Source organism: Electrona antarctica (genome assembly GCF_951216825.1).
Source record: "Electrona antarctica genome assembly, chromosome: 16".
NCBI lineage: Eukaryota > Metazoa > Chordata > Actinopteri > Myctophiformes > Myctophidae > Electrona > Electrona antarctica.
In genome coordinates this window covers 35505282-35524619 of record NC_136797.1, presented here as the reverse complement: position 1 = coordinate 35524619, position 19338 = coordinate 35505282, and the positions used below count along the sequence as shown (strand labels likewise).

Here is a 19338-nt window from a genome sequence, read left to right as displayed (position 1 = left end):
ACGTTTTGAGCCTCACGGCTCTTCATCAGACAATGAGATTCACAAACAGGCACCTGTCACGGCTGTGTCAGCTGACCAGTGACACAGCTGGTACTCATAATACCGTCAATCATTAATCAAGGATGCAAACATGCAAAGATCATCCGATCATCACGATGTGACAATGGAAATGACAGAAAGACCCAATATTCATATATCACAGGGAGATCATAATAAACAAACAAGTGATACACCCATTTTCTTTAAAAACATGATTAATTAACCAGTCAACTGGAACACATGACAGGACATCAGGTATGCACCATCATAAAAGTCAAGTGAAACAGATGACAAACACTCACAAGGAGTAGTAGTACTGCTATTACACATTTTAGAGGTGCCTCTTCTACTCTAACAATGGTGAAAAAGGATGTTTGTAGGTCATTTTATATTCAATAAAAATGGAGTTGTCCTGACATTCTATAATGATTTGTCTATCCCTCCCGCCCCCCCTCCCTGCCAGATACTGGAAGACCAAACAGCTGTCTCCGAAGCGTCTGAGCACCGGCATCCTGATGTACACGCTGGCGTCCTCCATGTGCGACCAGATCCACCTGTATGGCTTCTGGCCGTTCGGCTGGGACCCCAACACGGGCAAGGAGCTGCCCTACCACTACTACGACAAGAAGGGCACCAAGTTCACTACCAAGTGGCAGGAGTCGCACCAGCTCCCCGCCGAGTTCAAGCTGCTCTACAAGATGCACACGGAGGGACTGCTCAAACTCAGCCTCTCGCACTGCGCCCTCTAGGGTCTCCCACCCCCGCAAAGCGCTGCGCTTCTTTTACTGCTGATAGGGTTGGGCTAATAATGGGCTGATATCAAACGTCACCGTGTGTTTTGAACAAATACCTCCTCGATATTGATATTGTGATGGTAATAATTGCATTGTGACGATAATATCGCATTGTGACGATGAATATTATTCATACCGTATTGTGTCGATGAATATTGCTAATATCGTATTGTGACAACAATATCGTTTTGTGATGATCAATTTATTTTTTTCCTTTTTTTACTGTTCATAAATAGCAAAGATTGCAGGTCTACTTGCTCACAACGCATCATGATAAAACACCTTGTAAACGTGCAGATCGGCTATATGCACTATTTTTGATTACTATTAATATTTTTTTGAACAAGTATAAAATAGGGCTTAAGTGATTTAAAACCAGGAAAAGACAACACTCATACTATCGCCATATTACAATATCCCAAATCCCAGACGGTATTTTCTAGCCTCATACCGTAGTATCATGATATCGCTGTGCAGTGTACAGTATAATATCAATATATTGCCCACAGCCCTAACTGTTAATATCATAACTACTGCTGTCTGAAACGTTGGGTTCTCTCCCAGACGTTGACAATGAATGTGCTGAGAGCACAACTTGGCCCGTCACACAGACACACAGTAATGTGCTTGTAATTGGCTCCGATGCAAGTGAGAAGGCAGAAGCCAGGCATGGTTTATCTGTTCTTTTGGATTAGGTCTCCATCGGCACAGTAATGAATCACAGGGAAGTGACTATAGCAGCCTGAGCGAGAAGAGCGGGCGCTAAAGGACATGTTCCTGAAGGAACCCGCCACACTAGATTCCATTTTTTTCATTGGCGGGAAATGGGTTAAACACGGTGAAAAACAAGGACCCACCGTCTTGTAGGAAACAATTTATTGGATTAGATTAAATACATATACTTTAAATTTTAAATTAAAGTTTTAAGCAAAATTACAGCAATTTTCTAAACTAATATTACTTTGATCTCCTACATTTTATTAGAATTAGATTGCCTATTTAACGAGAACAATGTAGCTTGTAGCTACAGCTGTTTACAAAATCATAGGGGCCTATCTTGAATCAAAATAAATAGGGCTACTAGAAACCTATCTGCAGTTCTTCTCAAAGTAATGGTGTGATTCATCATTCTAGAAAGTAAATCCACCATACCCATGGAGTAAAATAAAACGGGTGATAAAATGGGGGTGATTCTACCTTTTATATTTTATTTTCTGGCCAATATGGCCTTCAAGAATCAAGTTGCAAGCCTCTTGTAATTGCAAGGTTGACGTAATTCACGGTCCCCAAGCCACCGATTGAAACGTGTCCATGAACTGCTGAACAGAGGATGTGGCGGCAGGGTGATGGGAGGCATGGATTCTCCTATTGTTTTGGTGTTTTAAGCATTATGTTATAATTTAGCTAATGAAAAATAGCAGATCTACAAGCTTGTAGCGCGCCACCGAGTGGCGCGCTACGAGCTTGTAGGTCTGCTATTTTTGAAAAACCGTGAAAATAATTTGGGGACCCCCTAAAATAATTTGGCGACCCCCCCGAGGGGTCGCGACCCACGGGTTGAGAACCCCTGGTTTAGCTGAGGATCTGCCGTGTCAGGTGCTGATCAACCCATCACAATCAGGCATTGATATGCAGTATATATGGATATGGCCTACTATTGCTATGACATTATTGGTGCTTCAGCTAGCAAATACGCTGTTCAAATAACTGTAGTTTTGCAAAGTGGTTGCAGAGTGCGGATGGCGAGGACTGGGATTCTTTTCTCTTTGGAGGGTGCCAACTCATAGCTGCAGAAACACAAGAGCAGAGGAATCCGAATGAGTTTGATATATGTGCTCAGAAACATTATGACGATACTGGAGCTTAAAGACCCAGTGAAATGAAAAACACATTGTTCACACTTTTAGACCACATCCGTGGTCATCATATGGGCATACCTAACAATGGATGTCAAAAAATGTTGTGTATTTTTATATAAAAGGTCCATAAAAATCGAATTTGAATTACTTCCTGAAAACGAAAACGTCCTGCGTGATGACGTGTCGAGGCCCACATCAATAAAATAAAGCTCACCCTTTTGATTCCCATTGCTGTATCGTCCTCCAAACACAGGTGCTTTTGATTACAAACTACTCCGTTTTTAATCTCATTCAAGATGACATCCAGACAGTGTATTACTCGGTTTATACTTAATCATCACGCTAAAATATGTATCTGAAAACATTATATGGTATAAATAAGACACATAGCAGTAATATGGTACAGCTGGCCGACTATCTGACTTGTAAACAAACGCACTCATGTGTCCTGCATTTAGCATAGCTACCGTCCCATTGCCTGAAGGGATACGACGCTCTGATTGGTTCAGAAACTTCAGAGCCAGCGTTTCAAGCTGAAACTTCAAAATAAAAAGCCCAAATTAACCATTTCACCCCGTCTTTAAGTATCTTCAGCACAGCTAGGACTCACTAGAAGTAAACATCCAGTCCATTTAGGGTCCTCCTAACTAATAATTAAGTAATTGGTGTCCATAGGGAGAAGAGGGGAGATCAATCGAGTCAGCCTGGGATCCACTCAAGGGCCAAACTGGACAGGGCTTTCATTTCACTTCCCTGCATCTTCTCTGGTTCTGAGATACACAGTATTACTACAATGTTTAAACGAACCGGGACAACCCAGGTCACATGTTTCAGTGGAACTCCACATGAAACACAGCCTGCGACCGGTTTAGTTTTTCAAACATTGGTCTGGGATGAAAAAGAAGTGTGGTGGGTTTTGTACACAGTAAAATTATTATTAAATTTGACTCAAGAGTCAAATTAACACTCAGGATTTCGCTGTGTAACAAGGGCACCTCTCAGTGAGTATAGGTATGGAGTTGGAATGGCGTTCAGCAAGGCTTCACAGCGCTATAAGGAGCAACAGTATAGTGTTTCAGAGCGACGGCAGTGCATCGAGGCTTCGCAGCGCTAATAGGGAACAACAGTATAGTGTTTCAGTGCATCGAGGCATCACAGCACTTGGGGACTACTGTCGCATTTCAATGCAGGGATGCTTTTTCTTTAGGTGTGCAGAAGGAAAGCGGAATACACACCAGCTATGTGGAGGAATTTCGTGGTACATGTAGACGGGGAGTAAAGGACGGTGGCGGTTCGATGGACATGTTTGTATTCAGGACTTGGACAAATACCCCTAAACTCAATCTATGCTACAGATTGACCTCTATGGCTTCTGGCCATTCGGCTGGGACCCCAACATGGGCAACCACTACTATGACGATAAGTACACCAAGATATTCACGAAATGGCAGGAGTAGTCCCTGCAGAGCTTAAACCGCTCAACATGATGGACACAGAGGGACTGCCCAAACGCACCCTCTGACACACTGTCTAGAACCATACACATTAAGCACTAGGCTTCCATTTGTGATATCACTGAGGAATGGCAGGAAAAATAGCACAGTAATGTGTTTGCTATGGGGATACAAAGCAGAGTATAAGAAGCCAGGTGCACAGAGATTCTTTTTAGGTGGACAAAAATAAATGTGTGTTACACCAGCTGTATAATAGTCAGAGTGAGGAATTGTGAGGCACTTGACTATATTGTGGATGAGACTACAACGGCGGTGGTCATTTGTGGACCATGTTAGATTATGGACCTGCAGACAATTCAGCAAAACTGAATTAGAAGACTGCATTTCAGCTCTGCCTGCTCCAGTCCCTTCTATTCCAGCCCTGTCATTTCCAGCTGCCCAGCAACCTTAAGATAAGTCCATTAGGGCAGTGGTTCTCAACCTTTTCAGGCCGCGACCCCCCTCAAATAACCATATTTGAACTGGTGACCCCCACACCCTGACAAGCACTTGGAATGTAGGAGATGAGGCATTCAGTTTAGTTTAAAATATTGTGAAAATAGCCTATCTAAGAGCTCACAACGCCTCGGAATTATCGCCTTTTTATTGTATTATTTTACATTTTAGTTTGTTGATTGCTTTTGATGCAGTAATGGTCTTCTCCTTTGCTTCTATGTCTTTATTTTTTCTAAGATATTAAAAACGTTAGGCTACTTAAATTGTCACTTCACTGTCATCTCACCAAAATCTGGGGACTCCCTGGGGGTCCCGACCCACCGGTTGAGAACCACTGCATTAGGGCACGGTCACGCATCATAAACTGCATACGTGTCGTAGCCAATGCAAGCTGCTTTTCTGGGGTGTAGTTAGTTTGACTTGTGTCAGAGAGTGGTTGGCTCACTGAAAGAAAACTACAAGCGAAATGGCTGCCAAGTGGGATCAATAACGGCACATCTTTCTCATTGGTTGACGGTCTGGTCCAAGTTCAATAATGTTGAACTTCAAGCTTCACACGTGACGTGTTGGACGCCACAATCGGACGCTAGCTCCACCCCTTACGATGGAAATGAACGGGCAAGCTCACGCTTCTGACGTGTAAGAAGCACATGTGTAACCGTGCCCTTTAGTTCTTCCCTCTGGTTGTGTTTCATGTTGAATCCATGCTAGACTTAAGTGCATTCTAGAACTCTACTACTGCATCTACTACTCTATAGTCTACTACTGCTGCAACCTTTTGATCCTTCCACTCACTTTTTTTAATTTTTCTTTTTCAGAAGCATTTGAACCTTTGGTTAGCTGGACTAACATATAGCCCTGTGAACGTGTTTTAACCCATTAAGACCTGCGGCCAATTCTACAAAATGCCTTCTAAATCAGCAGTTCTCACACTTTCAAGATTTTTCCAAAATGATCAAAAATAGCGGATGTACAAGCTTGTGATATCTTTGAATAGCCAACACAAAAATCTAAAATGACACAGATGCGTTCTCGGTTTTAATGGGTTAACCGTCACACTCTATAAAATGGACTAGCACTTTATGGTTAGTTATGAATTAAGGCCTTTTCACACAAAGTCTGAATTTTCTTTTTTTTTTCTGGCAACTTATCTTTTGCACACAGTGAGAAACTGCCCTGCCATGATAGTGCGTTATATTTTTAACTGGAAACATTTTGACTTCTGCAGCCTAAAGTCGAAAGGGAAACACTCGCATCCGACACATTTTTTTTCCAGGTGCTGAACAACACTGTGTGCATTGGAGAAGAAAGAAGTGAATTGTGCACACTGTATCCCAGCAGAGAATTTATTAAGCAAAACATTTTACGACCACTGTGGGTCTTCATCGGACCTGATGAACATGAATTATTTTTGTGAATGTTCCCCCCGAAATAGGGATGTTGTTGGGGTTCAAATGGTTAAAAATAATCTCCACATTTGTGTTCCGTTTCTCTTTTGGTCCAGATGCTGTAACCATATTTCAGGGATTTTCCTTTAATTTTTTTTCCCTCAGTAAAATCACTTCAGACTTGTGTGAAAGGTTGGAGTAGACGGGTTACATTAACCACATAAACCCCTAGCGTCACTCACATGCAGGTGAACATCGTCAAGTTTAGGCAAATAGCTAGATTTAGTATAGAGGGAAAGAATGAAGTAGGCCTGGTCTCGGCCTATGCAATGTGCAGTAGTTGACCTTTTGTGTCTCTTAAAGGAGTAGTTAATCACAAAATAAAAATAAATAAAGAATCTTATGACTGGGGCGGCAGTGGCTCAGGGGTAGTGTGGCCGGTAGAGCGGTCGGATGGGAACCGCAAGGTTCCCAGAGTTTGTGTCGAAGTGTCCTTGAGCAAGACTCTGAACCCCTAATTGCTCCTGATGTGCAGGCTGGTGCCTTGCATGGTTTCCTCCGCCATTGTTGTGTGTGTGTGTGTGTGTGTGTGTGTGTGTGTGTGTGTGTGTGTGTGTGTGTGTGTGTGTGTGTGTGTGTGTGTGTGTGTGTGTGTGTGTGTGTGTGTGTGTGTGTGTGTGTGTGTGTGTGTGTGTGTGTGTGTGTGTGTGTGTGTGTGTGTGTGTGTGTGTGTGTGTGTGTGTGTGTGTGTGTGTGAGAATGTAATACACAATCTATGTAAAGCGCTTTGGATAAAAGCGCTATATAAATGCACAATTTAGCATTTTATCAATTACATATATTTTTTTGTTTGTTTTTGTCACATTCCTAAGCCAATAATCAAATTATTGACTCAGGAATGCGACAAAGAAAGAAAATAAAAACGGAAAGGGAAATCCGGCTTCATTGGGTGCGTAATTGATAGAAGATACCATAAGTCATTTTTGGGTGAACTACTCCTTTAAGCCCTATATATTGTAGATGTTATTATTGTGAAAAATGGAAGGGAATAATAGTCTCTAGAAATCTTTTGAAAAACGGAAATGTATGAAAATCTTCCAAAAGGATGCCAGGGTTATTGTGGTTAAACACCATAAAGGACAAGTGCAACATTCCTCCTTGCATTTTACTGCATCTACACTGCAGACATTTGTTTTATTTTTATTTTTTTCTTATCTTGAATGTAACCCAGCAGAACCAAATGATATCGTTTTAATACAAACCTCTAGTGTCTCAGTGAAGCGGTTATCAGAGCATTACTTACAGCATACAATGAAATGGATATCTAATGTGACTATGTGAAATGGAAACAGGAATTTACAGTATGTGACTGTGTGTAAGTACGTGTTTATTTGTAGTTGAACGAAAACCTGTGATTGTTTTCATTAAATGGAAGTGTGCTAGCGGGGCTAAACATGTGTATGTGTGTGTGTGTGTGTGTGTGTGTGTGTGTGTGTGTGTGTGTGTGTGTGTGTGTGTGTGTGTGTGTGTGTGTGTGTGTGTGTGTGTGTGTGTGTGTGTGTGTGTGTGTGTGTGTGTGTGTGTGTGTGTGTGTGTGTGTGTGTGTGTGTGTGTGTGTGTGTGTGTGTGTGTGCTGTGTGTGTGTGTGTGGGGGAGGGGGGGAGGGGGGGGATGGGGGAGGGGGTGCTGCATATACAGGAACATGTTAGAAGATTTATAAAAACCATAAACATTATAATAGTTATCTTTCTTTGTTAAGTACTTGATGAAAATAAAAGGCAAAAGAGAAATGTTTAATATTCACCCATTTTTGTTTTACGATCAGAGTGTACAAATGTAACCAAATGAACCAAACATCATCCATAGAAAACCCCAGCAGATGTTTCTTTATAGTACGGAGTAAATCACAGAGGAGCTCCACAGATTGGTTGGGGTCTTCTGGCCCATACATCAGAGTGAATGGTATACTTATAAGCTCAGATCTAAAGATCGGATTGAAAGTTTAAACAATTTGTCTTGTCTCAATTCAGCCTCAGTCTACAGTGTCAATTGGCAGAGTTCACCCAGAGACATGTTGGAAGAGAATGACAACACGTTCATCTCTAGCCATGCAATCACATGGTCACTGCTTGATTCACCAGTGGTGGGATCTTTTTTTACTTAAGTAAAAATGTCCAATTTCAAATGTATATATACAAATCTTTTGAGAATAGCAGATCTACAAGCTCACAATGTGTCGCATCACGGCGAATTATAAGTTTTCATATAAATGCAGTGAAGTAAAAGTACAATTTGGATCCGAGATGTAGTGGAGTAGAAGTAAACGTATTGAAAATTGGAAATACTAAGGTAAAGTATAAATACCTCAAAAGTAAATGTAGGCCTACTTACTTGTGTTACCTTCCACCACTGCCGATATGTTGATCTAGCCGTGACGCAATCACATGGTTCATGCTTGATTCGTCAACACCGATTATGAGGTTCAGGATTCAATGTTTGGTAGTACTGTATGCACTGCATGCAGGGGTGTTTTAATCACCTGATGACAAGCCTTACTCCCCATTCTTGTTTTCATTATCTCTGAGCACACAGGCAAACATCAAATCCCGTATTCTCTGAATAGCATGCGAACCAAGCAAACAGTAGGATATATCTAAATAACATAACTTATCTGAACAAGTAACCAGCATACATCTGCATAGTATAATCTGCCAGTGAGACGCCCTGAGGCTGAGGGCGAGAAGTGACCTCGCCCTAAAGGGTAAGGACGTGTGCATGCATCCGCCTGGGTGACGGCAGACTGCTGGGCGAGCGCTGGAGCTTTGGCATGGCGGGTCAGATCAACATATGGAATGAATTCTGTACTGGCCATATGGAGTGTGTCTTGAGTGTACAGGGTTTGATAGATCAACATATGAAATGTCAGAACAGGTCAGCTCCATATATGGACATCTAAGGGTGGCAGCACGGGCAGAGTTTTGAGTGTACAGGTTTGATGAGGTCTGGCCATATGTGGAGCGTGTCTTGAGCGTACAGGGTTTGATGAGGTCAGATCAACATATGGAATGTCAGAACAGGTGTCAGCTCCATATATAGAGATCTATGGGTGGCAGCGGGGGCAATGTCTTGAGTGTACAGGGTTTGAATAGGGCCCAGGTGGGGTCGGGCCTTAATTTTCAGGCCTGTTGAGAACTCTTGTTTTCGCCGGCTGCCGGGCGTGGCTGCACTAATAACTTTGAGGCAGGGCCGCCTAGAGTTTGAATGGACAGGTATCAGTCAAAAGAGAGACATCGAAGAGGAAGGACGGGTGGGGAGGGATCAACATAAGGAATGTCAGAACAGGTCAGCTCCATATATGGATATCTAAGGGTTTGAGGTTTTAGGTCAGATGTAGAGTTGCTGGCCGGCTCCATATATGCAGATCTATAGGTGATGATCCAGTCTTCCCCATGTATGGATATCCAGGGTTTGATGAGGTCAGTGTCGTGATCTTCATATTTGGAGGCGGCCACATATGGAGCGTGTCATGAGGCGTGATGGACTGACAACCATATATGAAGGAGAAGATGGATGTGTGGATAGATAGATAGTTGGATAGATAGACAGACAGATAGACCGTATTTGCAACGGAAATTCAGTTAGCATAGCAAGTGAGGTAGACACCATTCGAAAACAATATGTCACTAATGAAAAACAAATATATATTGGATGTAAGTAAGACTCAAAATACAGTACATTACAATGATATTAGCAATTTATTTTACTACTAAACTACTATTTTAGTGATATTATTATTACTATCTTTACTAATCATACGTCAAAAATACATACAGATCAAAGCATTAGTTAATTATCAGCTCAAACATAATCTTATTTTATTCATGAATAAATAAATGGTTATATGTCGTTGGTAACAGCCGTGACTAGACTAGACTGTCGTCTTTACGGGTGTGTTGCTGTTACATGCTCTTCTGTATGTTATTGTCTTCTCATAACCATATTATTTAGCATCTGGTCGCTACAGATTTGGTTTGCTCATCAATTTGTTGCGACCAGTGAGCTGATGTGAGATGTACGACGTAGACTGTATTAGCACTCTTTTCACATACATACAGCCACTCAAAAGTGACATTAAAGCTGAGAGGGAGACCGTGTAGGAGAGACAGAAAGTAGAGTGGGGCACAGTTAAACACTTGAAGGGAATACTCTGTGGGGTCTGATCCTAGATCAGCCAAGACTGGTGTGGTTTTGCAGACGTGGGTACCAACGACCTCGCCTTTAAAGGGAACATTTCAACTAAGAAAATCCAAGAAACTCCAGTCACTCAATGTATATAATTTATTTGTAGTAGATAACAGTAGCACAATTTTAAATTTGCACCCTATGGCCATAACAATTAGGTCTGTGTGTTTACTAGGGTTTGACTGGATTGCTGGATTACTACAATGCCCATAACGCTTTGGTGCTCTCGCCCACCTTAGGGGGAGGGCTGTCTTATACTCAAGCCCCCAGGGAGGCTCTCCAGCATTGAAGCGCTGAGCCCTGCTGGTCAGAGCTGAGAATGCAGGCGGGCCCGTGCATTTAGCATGAGGATGCACTTTATGCAAGTGGATAGGAGGAGAAATCCGGTGCCGTCTCTATTAATATATATACTCTAAGGAGACAACATGTAGTCCAAGAAGGAAGTGAGACCAGTGTCCGTGACATCACGGACACTTTGAAATACTAAAATATCTAAAACCACATTATTACCGACATAAAATCCCCAGGAAAGTGTTTCTTGTCTCCCAAACATCATTAAAATAAGATCTGGTTGCAAAAGGGGTGAAGTGGCCCTTTAATGCCATTAGATATATATTATGTTTTGTATACGTAGTAGCATACATCTGTCTTTCTATGTTTAGGACAACAAAATTGGGTTGCATTCTGCAAACAAGGCCTTTGCTATTTTCAATTCAATTTCATGATGGAATAAAAATGAGATATATCACATATATCACATATCTGATAAAAGAATGATAAGATGAGGCAACATGAGCTCATGTCGGTCTCCACAGCATCCAGTAGAGTTTAGGGGTGCAACAGTTAATCGACTTAATCCATACTTTGAAAAAGATTACATTTTAAATAAAAACAATATCCGTTTTTGGGGAGAACATTTTAAATGTCCCCCTTTTTTAAATGGAAGTAGCTGCTCTACAAGCTCCCACAAACTAAACCTAACTCTGGGATCTTGTAGATCAGATATGTCTTTTTTGATTAATGAATTAATACTTGATAGAATAATCACTATAAGAAAATAATGAATAATTGCAGTTCCTAGTTGAGTTCACAGATAACTTTGCATCATGAGGCTTTCCACATGGCAAAAAGCCTGCTTTCAGGTTCAAACTGACTAATGTGATCTTGTCTATACGCCACGCGTATCTGGTTTTATCTTTTATTATCATCTCATCCCCCTGAATGCTTAGAGAAGCTTAGTCCAGTGGTTCTCAAAGTGGGGTCCGGGGACCCCCAGGAGTCCTTGAGGAGGGGGTTCCAGGGGGTCCCCAGCGAAATTAGTTAATAGCATCAAAATCGATTTAACCACTTTCACTCTAATGTACAACCCCTTTAATCCTAATACAAGTAAATAGTAATTTTTAAACATTTTAACAACACAAATAAGGCACAAAATATGTTCAGATGTGGGTCATACTACCAGGGCCGGATTTAGCCAGCTCCACTCAGGTGGGCAGACAGAATTGTAAGGGGGGGCGACTCCGCCGGCACGGGTGGGGTGTCAAACCCACATTGGGTGGGCAGGACGCACGTTTGGGTGGGCTATGCCCACCCCTGCCCCCCCAGAACCGGCCCTGCATACTACAGTATGAATTTATAAGAGTCCTTGACATGAAAACGTTTGAGAACCATATGGCCTATACAGTCTGTCCTCTCACTGCGAGTTTGAATACAACATAGCCAGGTTGCCATGTTCTGGTGAGAACAGACAACACAACAGCGATGTGCTACAGCAGCTACACCAACAGGCAGGGTGAACTCAAGTCCACACGCCTCCATCAGTTGGCTCGCAAGCTCTATGGTGCAACACACGCCTGTTGTCCATCATAGCATGCCACGTCCCCGGACTCCTGAACACAGGAGCAAACCTGTTGTCCAGGCATCCACTTCGCTATGCAGACTGGTCTCTACACCCAGAAATACACCCAGATCTGGAGCAAGTTCGGGACTCCCAGACTCCCACCTGTTCACCTCAGAAGAGAACACCAAGTGCCCGCTCTTCTTCTCAATGAGCATGGGGCCATGGGACTGGATGCCCTGGCCCATCGATGGCCCAAAACCCTGCTCTACGCCTTCCCCCCACTGACCCTCATCCCACCCACTCTAGCCAGAGTGAGGACTCAGGGTCTGACGGTGCTCCTGATAGCCCCGGGGTGGGGGGCCCGGCCCGGTCCGGCCCTAAAACAATGTTACAAAGATAAGATTTCTATTCATTGCAATGATAGAGTGATAAATGAAAATCTATTTACAGTAATCTATGCCATTGTAAATTGTAATCAAGTAATAAATATCATTGTAATCTAGTAATATTGTAAATAGAAATTAGATATCATTATAATCTAGATCAAATATTATAATATATAGAAACTGGGGCTCATTCTCATTTTACGGTGGACATGTTTGCCTGAAAAGGAATCTTTGAAATGTTTCATAGTTTTAGAAATATAGTGCTTTCAAATTTGAGAATTTTAGAATGGGGCTCAATGGCAGCTCTATATGGCACGTCAAAAAATGACTTTCTCCTAGAAACTCCATTTACATGTTTTATAATTCAGCTTACTGTGGAGACACATGCTGGAACGTTTTACTTTGAAATGTTTTGTAGTTTCTGAGTTATTTAACTTAAACGCCCAATGCATTCTCAATGGCAATAGAACAAACTTTGGCATGCTACTAGTCCTTTACACCTAGAAACCCCATTCAAACCTATTTAGGTTCATCTTACGGTGGACATGTTTGCCTGAAAAGGAATCTTTGAAATGTTTCATAGTTTTAGAAATATAGTGCTTTCAAATTTGAGAATTTTAGAATGGGGCTCAATGGCAGCTCTATGGCATGTCAAAAAATCACTTTCTCCTAGAAACTCCATTCACATGTTTTATAATTCAGCTTACTGTGGAGACATATGCTGGAACATTTTACTTTGAAATGTTTTGTAGTTTCTGAGTTATTTAACGCCCAATGCATTCTCAATGGCAATAGCACAAACTTTGGCATGCTACTATAGCATGTCGTTTTTCGTGATTTTGGAGGATTTGAAAAAAAGATGAAAATCATGAAAAAACATCATACTATAGTCCATGGTCTCGGATGGCATACTATAGCATGTCATATTGTCATGATTTTGGGACACTAACCCATTTTGGTTCATAAACATTCAAACGTCTAGAGATAAACAACAGCAAAAGAAACAATAGACAAATCACCTGTTTTATTTTTTGTATTTTATTTTTGTATCAATGTTGTTACTCAAAGGGAACAGCAGACTGCATTGTGGCAGGTATAGCAAGTAGATCAGTGACTTAGCTCACTGGCTGCATGATCTGGAGGTTGTGGGTTCAAACCCCACTCACATCTTTACTTGCCATTTCAAAGATTCCTTTTCAGGCAAACATGTCCACCGTAAGATGAACCTAAATAGGTTTGAATGGGGTTTCTAGGTGTAAGTATGTAGGACTAGTAGCATGCCAAAGTTTGTGCTATTGCCATTGAGAATGCATTGGGCGTTTAAATTAGAAAACTCAGAAACTACAAAACATTTCAAAGTAAAAAGTTCCAGCATGTGTCTGCACAGTAAGCTGAATTATACAAAGTGTGAATGGAGTTTCTAGGTGAAAGTGATTTTTTGACGTGCCACTATCTGCCATTGAGCCCCATTATACATTTCTCAAATTTGAAAGCACTATATTTCTAAAACTATGAAACATTTCAAAGATTCCTTTTCAGGCAAACATGTCCACCGTAAGATGAACCTAAATAGGTTTGAATGGGGTTTCTAGGTGTAAGTATGTAGGACTAGTAGCATGCCAAAGTTATACATTTCTCATATTTGGTTTCGGGCGGCATACTATAGCATGTCGTTTTTTCGTGATTTTGGAGGATTTGAAAAAAAGATGAAAATCATGAAAAAACGACATACTATAATCCATGGTCTCGGATGGCAAACTATAGTATGTCATATTTTCATGATTTTAGGACACTATGTCAGAGACAGGACTTGAACCTGCGGCCTCCTGATTCCCAGGCAGGCTCTGTACCCAGTGAGCCAATACTGTACTGTACTGTACTGTACTGTACTGTACTGTACTGTACTGTACTGTACTGTACTGTACTGTACTGTACTGTACTGTACTGTATTTAACTGTACTGTACTGTACTGTACTGTACTGTACTGTACTGTACTGTACTGTACTGTACTGTACTGTACTGTACTGTACTGTACTGTACTGGACTCCACTGTACTGTACTGTACTCCACTGTACTGTACTGTACTGTACTGTACTGTACTGTACTGTACTGTACTGTACTGTACTGTACTGTACTGTACTGTACTGTACTGTACTGTACTGTACTGTACTGTATTCAACTGTACTGTACTGTACTGTACTGTACTGTACTGTACTGTACTGTACTGTACTGTACTGTATTCAACTGTATTCCACTGTACTGTACTGTACTGTACTGTACTGTACTGTACTGTACTGTACTGTACTGTACTGTACTGTACTGTACTGTACTGTACTGGACTGGACTGGACTGGACTGGACTGGACTCCACTGTACTGTACTGTACTGTACTGTACTGTACTGTACTGTACTGTACTGTACTGTACTGTACTGTACTGTACTGTACTGTACCTAGAAACCCCATTCAAACCTATTTAGGTTCATCTTACGGTGGACATGTTTGCCTGAAAAGGAATCTTTGAAATGTTTCATAGTTTTAGAAATATAGTGCTTTCAAATTTGAGAATTTTAGAATGGGGCTCAATGGCAGCTCTATGGCATGTCAAAAAATCACTTTCTCCTAGAAACTCCATTCACATGTTTTATAATTCAGCTTACTGTGGAGACATATGCTGGAACATTTCACTTAGAAATGTTTTGTAGTTTCTGAGTTATTTAACTTAAACGCCCAATGCATTCTCAATGGCAATAGCACAAACTTTGGCATGCTACTAGTCCTTTACACTGTACTGTACTGTACTGTACTGTACTGTACTGTACTGTACTGTACTGTACTGTACTGTACTCCACTGTACTGTATTGCACTGTACTGTATTCCACTGTACTGTACTGTACTGTACTGTACTGTACTGTACTGTACTGTACTGTACTGTACTGTACTGTACTGTACTGTACTGTACTGTACTGTACTCCACTGTACTGTACTGTACTGTACTGTACTGTACTGTACTGTACTGTACTGTACTGTATTCCACTGTATTCCACTGTACTGTACTGTACTGTACTGTACTGTACTGTACTGTACTGTACTGTACTGTACTGTACTGTACTGTACTGTACTGTACTGTACTGTACTGTACTGGACTCCACTGTACTGTACTGTACTGTACTGTACTGTACTGTACTGTACTGTACTGTACTGTACTGTACTGTACTGTACTGTACTGTACTGTACTGTACCTAGAAACCCCATTCAAACCTATTTAGGTTCATCTTACGGTGGACATGTTTGCCTGAAAAGGAATCTTTGAAATGTTTCATAGTTTTAGAAATATAGTGCTTTCAAATTTGAGAATTTTAGAATGGGGCTCAATGGCAGCTCTATGGCATCTCAAAAAATCACTTTCTCCTAGAAACTCCATTCACATGTTTTATAATTCAGCTTACTGTGGAGACATATGCTGGAACATTTTACTTTGAAATGTTTTGTAGTTTCTGAGTTATTTAACTTAAACGCCCAATGCATTCTCAATGGCAATTGCACAAACTTTGGCATGCTACTAGTCCTTTACACCTAGAAACCCTGTTCAAACCTATTTAGTTTCATCTTAAGGTGGACATGTTTGCCTGAAAAGGAATCTTTGAAATGTTTCATAGTTTTAGAAATATAGTGCTTTCAAATTTGAGACATTTATAATGGGGCTCAATGGCAGATAGTGGCACGTCAAAAAAATCACTTTCACCTAGAAACTCCATTCACATGTTTTATAATTCAGCTTACTGTGGAGACATATGCTGGAACATTTCACTTAGAAATGTTTTGTAGTTTCTGAGTTATTTAACTTAAACGCCCAATGCATTCTCAATGGCAATAGCACAAACGTTGGCATGCTACTAGTCCTTTACACTGTACTGTACTGTACTGTACTGTACTGTACTGTACTGTACTGTACTGTACTGTACTGTACTGTACTGTACTGTACTGTACTGTATTCCACTGTACTGTACTGTACTGTACTGTACTGTACTGTATTCCACTGTATTCCACTGTACTGTACTGTACTGTACTGTACTGTACTGTACTGTACTGTACTGTACTGTACTGTACTGTACTGTACTGGACTGGACTGTACTGGACTGTACTGTACTGGACTGGACTCCACTGTACTGTACTGTACTGTACTGTACTGTACTGTACTGTACTGTACTGTACTGTACTGTACTGTACTGTACTGTACCTAGAAACCCCATTCAAACCTATTTAGGTTCATCTTACGGTGGACATGTTTGCCTGAAAAGGAATCTTTGAAATGTTTCATAGTTTTAGAAATATAGTGCTTTCAAATTTGAGAATTTTAGAATGGGGCTCAATGGCAGCTCTATGGCATCTCAAAAAATCACTTTCTCCTAGAAACTCCATTCACATGTTTTATAATTCAGCTTACTGTGGAGACATATGCTGGAACATTTTACTTTGAAATGTTTTGTAGTTTCTGAGTTATTTAACTTAAACGCCCAATGCATTCTCAATGGCAATTGCACAAACTTTGGCATGCTACTAGTCCTTTACACCTAGAAACCCCATTCAAACCTATTTAGGTTCATCTTACGGTGGACATGTTTGCCTGAAAAGGAATCTTTGAAATGTTTCATAGTTTTAGAAATATAGTGCTTTCAAATTTGAGAAATTTATAATGGGGCTCAATGGCAGATAGTGGCACGTCAAAAAATCACTTTCCCCTATAAACTCCATTCACACTTTTTATAATTAAGCTTACTGTGGAGACACATGCTGGAACTTTTTACTTTGAAATGTTTTGTAGTTTCTGAGTTATTTAACTTAAACGCCCAATGCATTCTCAATGGCAATAGCACAAACTTTGGCATGCTACTAGTCCTACATACTTACACCTGAAACCCCATTCAAACGTATTTAGGTTCATCTTACGGTGGACATGTTTGCCTGAAAAGGAATCTTTGAAATGTTTCATAGTTTTAGAAATATAGTGCTTTTAAATTTGAGAAATTCAGAATGGGGGTCAATGGCAGATTTTGGCAAGTAAAGTTTTGAGTGGGGTATGAACCCACAATCTCCAGGTCATGCAGCCAGTGTGCTAAGTCACTGATCTACTTGCTACCTGCCACAACACAGTCTGCTGTTCCCTTTGAGTACAACATTGATACAAAAATAAAATGCAAAAAATAAAATAACAGGAGATTTGTCTATTGTTTCTTTTGCTGTTGTTTATCTATAGACGTTCAAATGTTTATGAAACCACAATGAAAACCAGTCTCTGGCTCTTCTGTCATTATCTATTCTGCCTTTTAAGAACAGCATGCACAGTGGCTCACTGGGTACAGAGCCTGCCTGGGAATCAGGAGGCTGCAGGTTCAAGTCCTGCCTCTGACATAGTGTCCCAAAATCATGAAAATATGACAAACCATGGGCTATAGTATGTTGTTTTTTCATGATTTTCATCTTTTTTTCAAATCCTCCAAAATCATGAAAAACGACATGCTATAGTATGCCGTCCGAAACCATGAACTATAGTATGTCGTTTTTTCATGATTTTCATCTTTTTTTCAAATAGTCCAAAATCACGAAAAACGACATGCTATTGCATGCCGTCCGAAAAATATTATAACTTTGGCATGCTACTAGTCCTACATACTTACACCTAGAATCCCCATTCAAACCTATTTAGGTTAATCTTACGGTGGACATGTTTGCCTGAAAAGGAATCTTTGATGATAGGTGGCACGTCAAAATCACTTTCACCTAGAAACTCCATTCACACGTTTTATAATTCAGCTTACTGTGGAGACACATGCTGGAACTTTTCACTTTGAAATGTTTTGTAGTTTCTGAGTTATTTAAGTTAAACGCCCAATGCATTCCCAATGGCAATAGCAGAAACTTTGGCATGCTACTAGTCCTACATACTTACACCTAGAAACCCCATTCAAACCTATTTAGGTTCATCTTACGGTGGACATGTTTGCCTGAAAAGGAATCTTTGAAATGTTTCATAGTTTTAGAAATATAGTGCTTTTAAATTTGAGAATTTCAGAATGGGGGTCAATGGCAGATTTTGGCAAGTAAAGATTTGAGTGGGGTTTGAACCCACAATCTCCAGATCATGCAGCCAGTGTGCTAAGTCACTGATCTACTTGTTACCTGCCACAGTGCAGTCTGCTGTTCCCTTTGAGTACAACATTGATACAAAAATAAAATAAAAAAAATAAAATAACAGGAGATTTGTCTATTGTTTCTTTTGCTGTTGTTTGTCTCTAGACGTTCGAATGTTTATGAACCACAATGGAAAAAAGTCTCTAGGTCTTCTGTCATTATCTATTCGGCCTTTTAAGAACAGCATGCACAGTGGCTCACTGGGTACAGAGCCTGCCTGGGAATCAGGAGGCTGCAGGTTCAAGTCCTGTCTCTGACATAGTTTCCCAAAATCATGAAAATATGACATAATATATTATGCCGTCCCAAACCATGGACTATAGTAGGCCTATGTCGTTTTTTCATGATTTTCATATTTTTTTCAAATCCTCCAAAATCATGAAAAACGACATGCTATAGTATGCCGTCCGAATTATGAACTATAGTATGTCGTTTTTTCATGATTTTCATCTTTTTTTCAAATCCTCCAAAATCACGAAAAATGACATGATAGTATTCCGTCCAAAAAAAAGTATAACTTTGAAATGCTACTAGTCCTACATACTTACACCTAGAATCCCCATTCAAACCTATTTAGGTTCATCTTACGGTGGACATGTTTGCCTGAAAAGGAATCTTTGAAATGTTTCATAGTTTTAGAAATATAGTGCTT

At 40.6% G+C, this 19338-nt stretch overlaps 1 protein-coding gene across 2 annotated transcripts in view; it reads left to right on the top strand.

Moving 5' to 3' along the window:
* The window catches only part of LOC306939575 (alpha-N-acetylneuraminate alpha-2,8-sialyltransferase ST8SIA3-like), a 37749-nt gene extending 32212 nt beyond the window's left edge, over window positions 1–5537 (top strand). Inside the window, exons 5-6 of one of the 2 annotated variants that reach the window (XM_079524178.1) lie at window positions 503–2209; window positions 2410–5537. In XM_079524178.1, the coding sequence (XP_079380304.1) occupies window positions 503–788 (286 nt within the window). In that variant the 3' untranslated portion in view covers window positions 789–2209; window positions 2410–5537. Of the gene's footprint in view, window positions 1–502; window positions 2226–2296 lie in introns of both variants that reach the window. The other variant, XM_079524179.1, reaches the window with a different exon arrangement.
* Window positions 5538–19338: the final 13801 nt, after the last annotated feature.